At 38.7% G+C, this 7,848-nt stretch overlaps 2 protein-coding genes across 2 annotated transcripts; both read left to right on the forward strand.

The window, feature by feature from the left end:
• The first annotated feature begins 35 nt into the window (after positions 1 to 35).
• On the forward strand, positions 36 to 842 carry LOC106316737 (classical arabinogalactan protein 4-like). Its single transcript, XM_013754615.1, has one exon. The coding sequence runs from the start codon at positions 132 to 134 to the stop codon at positions 561 to 563; it is 432 nt and encodes a 143-aa protein (XP_013610069.1). The 5' UTR covers positions 36 to 131; the 3' UTR covers positions 564 to 842.
• Positions 843 to 4,908: 4,066 nt separating this feature from the next.
• LOC106317113 (protein TRANSPARENT TESTA 12-like) lies at positions 4,909 to 6,925 on the forward strand. The gene is made up of 5 exons (XM_013754967.1): positions 4,909 to 5,336; positions 5,615 to 5,757; positions 5,973 to 6,226; positions 6,322 to 6,408; positions 6,519 to 6,925. Exons 1-5 carry the CDS (start codon positions 5,162 to 5,164, stop codon positions 6,577 to 6,579), a joined length of 720 nt encoding a protein of 239 aa, XP_013610421.1. The 5' UTR covers positions 4,909 to 5,161; the 3' UTR covers positions 6,580 to 6,925.
• The last annotated feature ends 923 nt before the right edge of the window (positions 6,926 to 7,848 follow it).

Below are 7,848 nucleotides of genomic sequence, written 5' to 3' on the forward strand. Positions count from 1 at the left end.
CCCCCCCCCCCCCCCCTCTTTTTATACATCTCTTCCATTTTCCTCACACTTCACAACTCTCTAGTAATCTCATAATCTCTCTCACTCTAAACCAGAAGAAGAAGCATTTTCTAGAGAGACAGAGTTAAGAGATGGTTTCCAAAATGGTCCAAATTTTCTTGATAGTGGCTCTCTTCGCTGCATCAGCCCTCGCTCAAGCCCCGGCTCCTACACCAACCATCACTCCTCCTGCCGCGACACCCCCTCCCGTTGCAACTCCTCCTCCCGTAGCTACTCCTCCACCAGTTGCCACCCCACCACCAGCCGCAACCCCAGCCCCAGCCACCACTCCACCACCAGCTGTGACTCCAGCTCCCGCCACTACTCCACCATCAGTCGCTCCTTCTCCCTCTGATGTTCCCGCCGCATCTCCACCAGCTCCAGAAGGTCCCGCATCGAGCCCTGACGGTCTTGCTCCAGGGCCTTCAGAAGAAGCACCTGCGCCAAGTGCCGCTTTCTCCAGCAAAGCTTTCATCGCCGGGACCGCTTTCACCGGTATTATGTACGCCGCCGTTTTCATTTGAGATTTTTTATTTTAAAAGTTCACAATCCTCTTTCTTTTTTTTGTAATTTCACCCCAATTATTTCAAATCATTGGTGTTATGTGAGAATTTCATTTATTTTCGTATTTGGCTACTTGATCGTTCAAATTTGTATTATGTGTCACGTGTGTCGGGTCGTGGAATGTAATTCGTGGTGGGAACCAATGGAATGCTGACGCGTGTAATTTACCATTGGAAGGGCTTTAAATGGTCTGTCTATGTATAGGTGGAAATTTGTTTATGTAAATCCAATGACAGATTAATCAAATAATTTTATTATTCGTTCCTTTACAAAAATAAAAATCTGTAACACTACATGCCTTTTGAGTACATTACACAAGGCCCATTATAGTTGTGATATGATCCAATTAGCCCATTTACTTTATTCCAAAAGTTTAGTAATTCGCACGTGATTGAACTATCTATCGAACTACTAATCTTCAAAAAGTTTCGATCATAAATTTTCCACTTGAAAATCACCACGTTGATGGCATTGATTTTCCAACTGGCAAGGCCATGGCTCCATCTTTGTGCTCGCCTTTTAGTTGTGTACTCTGTTTGATCGTATTCATTTACTTCTCAATAATAGTTTCTTCTAGCTTGTTAGAAACAACAAGTACAAAAAAAAAGTTTTTGTAACATTCCGAGTTGTGATATATAGAAAAAATTAAGATGATTGATTTGGCTATATGTATCACTAACATGGATTTATTTTTTATGTCACACATCCGTTTAGAACTTCAAAGTTAAACGTGTTTGGGCTAGAGTAGTGGAATGATGAATGTAGAAAGTGATTTGCGATACCGTGCGACTGAGGCCAAAACAAGGAGAAATGTCGGGTGGTGATTGCAAGATCAGTAAACAATGATTTCGGGCATTTGGAAAATTAATGTACCAACCGTTGGAATGAGATGAGGCCCACATGCCGAAAGAGAGAGCGTAGGTGGCCCATTGGACGTAGACGGTCAAGACGCTACAAGTGGTATCAGATCTGGTTAGCCATCTCGATTCTGGTTAGCCATCTCGGTTCTGACTTGAGAGGCGTCTTGAAACCTGTCGTGGGGCGCAACGAGAGCATTGCGTTCTTTGAGAAGGGATGAATTGTAACATCTCGAGTTGTGATATATGGAAAGACTTAAGATGATTGATTTGGTTACCTATATCACCAAAGTTGACTTACCTTTTCCGTCACACGTCTGTTTAGAATTTTAAAGTTAAGTATGTTTGGGTTGGAATAGTGGAAGGATGGATGACCTATCGGGAAGTGATTCGCGATACCGTGCGAGTGAGGCCAAAGCACAAAGAAAGGTCGGATCGTGATTGCAGAGTCAGTAAACAATGATTTCAGACTTTTGAAAAATTAACGTACCGACCGTTGGAACGGGATAGGGCCCACGTGCCGAGAGAGTGAGGCGTGGATGGCCCATTGGCCATGGACAGTCAGAGCGTTACAGTTTTGTTTTCCAAAATTTTTTGCGTGTGGTGCAAAGCGATCATAGTACAATTTGAACGGTAAAAGAATGCTAAGATACAACGGTATGATCTAAGCAAAAATGATTATGTAATTTTACTAATCAAAGAAAAGATGTTAGGCCATAGACAAGTAATCAGTGTGAAGTTTTGAAAATTTTTTTTGTCAACCTCATGACCTCTCTTTAACTTTTTTTTTGATCAAACCATACTTGCATTTAATTTAGAAGAGTTTAAACTCCATTAAAGGAGAATAAGACAAGACTGCACTGAGCCAAACAAACCAAACACTGGTAAAGTAAAAGATAGAATGGCGACACAAATCACAAAAAGAAACCATAAGAAATTGCATCACAACAGTTTCATAGACATTCTGAAAGATCGCATCTAGTGTAACCCATAAGACCACACATACTGTACCATACGCAGAGAGCATTCGTTGGGAGGAAGATCCTTGCAATACCAACAATGCTTGTTCATCCAATTCACTCCATACATGAGAAAATATTAGGAACAGAGACTGCTCCAACAAGGAGACAAACGGGTAATCTATACCCACCATAATCATATTCATTCGGCTAAGTATACCAATGAACTTCTCTTTCAACTGCCACCAAAAAGAGAACAAATACACAGCACCAATAACTCGAATGAAGACAATAATATGACTGCACACAACAGTAAGATAACTGCACACAACAGTAATAAATCACACCGAAACGACACAAGGACCACCAAAGGTGGAAACAACAGAAGCTATGTCCATCAGTACATCACCTAATAAACCCATGTTCCTCATTTCCAATGTCACCTAGAAAAATAGCTTTCTATCTCATTCATCAGAAGAGGAATAAGCGGAAAATAACGAGCTAAGGTGAACCTGGAACACAATAAAAGGAGAGGGGAGAGGTAGGACGGAATAGGACCTGCTGGAAGCCCAGTCCACGCGCTGACATGGAGTCGACATGACGTCGGTATAACGAACTGGAGAAAACCCGGTAATGAGACTGCATACTGCAGTAAAAAAGTCACTGAATGACCCATTAACAAACACCAACAAACCAGCCTCCGAGATTGAATGAGAGGAGCCCAGCTCCAGAATCCAGGAGGTCGAGGTCATAGAAGAGATGGAAGGCCTAAGAATCCTTGAATCAAAGTATACTGGAACTTGAAAAAATCTCAGATTTAGATCTAGATTCAAAAATGATTCTGTTGAAGGGGCCAGAGCGGGGAGATGAAAGGAGACGATGGAAACTTCTTCAGAGGTGAACGGTCTGTTTGAGATGGAGACTCCGGCAAAGTAAAACGGACTGCTTGAGATGAAAACTTCGACGGTTGCAGAAGGTCTTTTGGAGAGAAATGCTTTAACGGGGGAAGATGGAAAGTCGGGTGGTTCTGGAAGTTCAGGTTCCGACAACTGACCGGACTCCATGGCGGAGGAGGGGAAGAAGGCCACAACGGCCTCTTGCGGCTAGGGTTTTGACCTCTCTTTAACAACTCTATAGTTTTAGTATTATGTATATCCTTCATCCGTTTATATCTTTATAGCGCATTCCGAACCATTCCGGTTTCCCTCAAAAGCGTAAGTATGGGCACGCGTATATGATTACTCTTCGCATACTTATACGGCGCGGCGCCTTACACTTTACTTACTACTAATAAACAACTAATCGTTCCTTCCCGTTAATATTGACTTCAACCATTAATTGTTTGGAAGACCATGCATGAATACTCTAACTATTTAAAGATCAAATTGTTGACTCTTCAAAATTATAGTTTCTTGCTCTGGGACATCAATATCGTTGCCCAAGCCTATAGTTCCTTACTTATTGTCCTGATCTCTCTTTCTAGATATGATGGATTATGCGAGATTAATGGTTATACACACCAATATCTCGAATGAGGGTATTGGAGAGAAGATACCACATCGGAAATATGAAAGAGACTTGAGTAATATATAAGGGGCTTGAGCCACTCCACTAATTGCCAATTGGTTTTAAGTTGGAAGCCCAAGAAACTTATCATGGTATCAGAGCGGACCCAATACACTGACTCATTAATCCGGCCCGGACAGTGGCCCGATCATCCCATTAGCTGATGGCCCATAGAAGGCTCAGTTCCGCCGAGATCGCTAGAAAATAAAGCATGATTTCAGAGGGGGTATGATGGATTATGCGAGATTAATGGTTATACACACCATTATCTCGAGGGAGAGTATTGGAGAGAAGATACCACATCGGAAATATGAAAGGGACTTGAGTAATATATAATGGACTTGGGCCAATCCACTAATTGCTAATTGGTTTTAAGTTGTAAGCCCAGGAAACTTGTCATGGTATCAGAGCCGGCCCAACACCCTGACCCATTAATCTGGTCCGGGCAGTGGTCCGATCATCCCATTAGCTGATAGCCCATAGAAGGCTCAATTCCACCGAAATCGCTAGAAAAATAAAGCATTATCTCGGAGGGGGTATGATGGATTCTGCGAGATTAATGGTTATACACACCATTATCTCGAATGAAGGTATTGGAGAGAAGATCCCACATCGAAAATATGAAAGGGGCTTGAGTAATATATAAAAGACTTGGACCAATCCACTAATTGCCAATTGGTTTTAAGTTGGAAGCCCAGGAAACTTATCAGATTAGTTGGAGTATTGAAGTCTCGTATGGTTGAGGCTTGAAGTTTGGAGTTAATGATCAAGCTGGGTTTACATGTTTTCACTTCCTTTTCATTTTGTGGTTGAAAATTGATCCGTATGGTTCTGTTGGAACACGCTTTTGCCTTTATATATATCCAAGCAATCTTGGGCCTAAGTAATAATAGTTTTATTCATTGTCAACCTTTAGTCCTAGCTACTAATAGTTTCATTCATTGTCACGTTAATGGCATATAAAACAAGAGAAACTGAATTGCCAAAGATATGTAATATATATGGAATGAAAAGGGAATAGATGAACGTTTAAAAGATATATTTGAATTACTATCTATCTTCTATCGTGTACACTTTATTATATTCTACTTTAATTTCCAGAAGATCTACCATGGCAGACATAGAGATGGCTCCTCTGTTAAGAGATCAAAATGCGGTGGAGGAAGGCGGAGATATATGGATAGAGACGAAGAAGCTATGGAGTATTGTTGGACCGGCAATATTCACAAGAGTCGCGATATATTTATTCTTTCTCATCACTCAGTCGTTCGCGGGCCATCTTGGCGAGCTCGAACTCGCTGCCATCTCCATCGTCATCAACTTCATCATCGGCTTCACCTACGGCCTTCTGGTACACACAAACATATATAAACATTTTATGGCTTATATATAAAATTTTAACCTTTTAAGAGGCTATATATATATATGAAAATACCTTCAAATATCGATAAATCAAAATGTTGTTCAATAAATAGCACAAATATTTTTTTTATATAACATAGCATTTAGTATAAGATAAAAATAAATATATTATATATTTGAGTTTAGTCTTTAATGATTGAAGTTTAGAGTTTAGTATTTAGGCCATTTTGTTCTCCATCTTGCTCCTTCTTATGTTCTTCTTTGCAGCCCCGATTCTTAAGTTTCTTGGCCAGCCAGAAGACATCGCCCAGCTCTCTGGTACTGCCGCTGTTTTGGCCATTCCTCTCCATTTTGCATTTGTCTTCGTGTGCCCTATCAACCGATTTCTCCAATGCCAGCTCAAGAATGAAGTATGTAAATGAAATATCAATCCATTCAGAGGCTTAGATAGACTGATTATTCTTAGGATAACATTTTCATATAATGCATTTCATTTGTTTAAGTAATCAGTCATTATCTAAGTATATCCAGTTTTTCATTTCTTCTTTCAGCATAACATTATCTTGATGAGTGCATATTTATGTGATATTAATATCGCTAAATGTATTTACAATATTACCATCAGGTGCTAGCAATAACGGCTGGAGCGACACTTGTAGTTCACATATTTGTGTCCTGGCTTTTTGTGTACGGTCTTAAGCTTGGATTCATATGGACCATGATTACTTTTACTTTGTCATGGTGGCTCAATGCCATCATCTTGTTTGTTTACATCGTATGGGGAGGTTGTCCGCTCGCTTGGACCGGTTTCTCCATGGAAGCTTTCATGGGACTATGGGAATACGCTAAGCTCTCTGCCTCCTCCGGAATCATGCTGTGGTACTAGATATTGGTTTAGACGCCATTTGTATCGCATTTTTTCTTATGCTATACATATCGAAAACAACTTACGGTAGATTTTTATCGAGAGACAGCTTGGAGTTTTGGTATTATAGGATTTTAATTCTGATGACTGGAAATTTGGAGGATGCAAAAACTGCTGTTGACTCTTTGTCTATATGGTACGAAAAATATATTCATCTATTGCTTTTAGTTTAATATAGTATTTTAGTCACATTTATTCTGTATATCTTTTTGTTGAAAAACTTATACTTACAATTATCATGGGCAGCATGTCGATAAATGGTTTGGAGATGATGATTCCACTTGCTTTCTTCGCCGGGGCCGGGTAACTAATCAATCATATTTTATATATATGTGTGTGTGTGTGTGTGTTTGATTTAGTAATTTGGTTTATATTACCATGCATGATTCCATCTAGCTACAAAAACTTTTCATTTAATACAGTAGACAAGGAGAGATGTGCAAACAAAAGAATAATATTTTTGTAACGTGGAATTATGCTAACGGTTTGGTCTAGCCATGATGGAAACCATTAGTTTGAATAAAGTAAATTAAAAGGATTCCGCCACTGTTTGATAGAGCCACAGAAACATCACGATGTAAGCGGAAATGAAGTTTACGGCATTTTCCTTTGTTCATGCATATCATCATGCATCAGCAATCTTTCTTGAAATATCCTCGTGGAATTTGTGTGTGCATGGCCAAATAACTGTGTTGCCTAATAGTAGTCTTTTATGGTTGGTATACCTTGATAAAGACCGGTTAGATCTAAGAGCATGTTTAATGGGAGATTCTTAGGGTGGGGTTTTTAGCGGAATATAAAAACTCGTTTCTTAAATTTTCTCATAATTATGGATGTTTACGCGCCGGATTTCGATGATAATATATGTTTCAGTGAAATTTAAATTAATTTTATGGTCTTGAAAAATAAAGTATCCGTCTAAGATATAAAGATGTATTAATTTTTTTTCACTCCTGCATCATTGCTCCTAAAATTATTTTAAAAGAAAATGAAATTCCAATATATGGATAAAAATATATTAGCATTTTACATCAGAGTAATTTGTAACATTTTGTATTATATTTGTTGATTTTGAAATAATTTGTAATAATTAGATCTAATGTTCTTACATTTTACGAAGAGAAATATGTATACTTGTAATAATTAGATATAGTGCTTCTTTTAGAAAGAGAGATATGTATACTGTTTAGATACACTTCATTTAATTTTCGAGGATCCATTCAAAAGTTAAATATGGATTACTTTTGTTACAATGAAACTATAGTGTGGAAAAGACCAAGCAAATATTATTATATGTAATCACATTTTTCCGGCCGAACTGCGATTCATTAAACTAAAAGCAAGTTTACCCGACACAAAGAAAGGGCAAGCTTAGAGATAAGAGCGTTGAATTTGCCACTGCATCAGCCTCTGCATTCAATAATCTATGAATATTATAGAAAGATTTAAGATTTAAAGAAGCTGCTGAATTGTTAAATATCAAATAAAATGTCGTTAATCTCCTTGGTGAGTCCTTATCGTGCAGCATTCTAACTAACACTTGCGAATTAGACAATAGGGATACTTTAATATCAAG

The sequence above is a fragment of the Brassica oleracea genome, chromosome C9 (genome assembly GCF_000695525.1).
Source record: "Brassica oleracea var. oleracea cultivar TO1000 chromosome C9, BOL, whole genome shotgun sequence".
NCBI lineage: Eukaryota > Viridiplantae > Streptophyta > Magnoliopsida > Brassicales > Brassicaceae > Brassica > Brassica oleracea.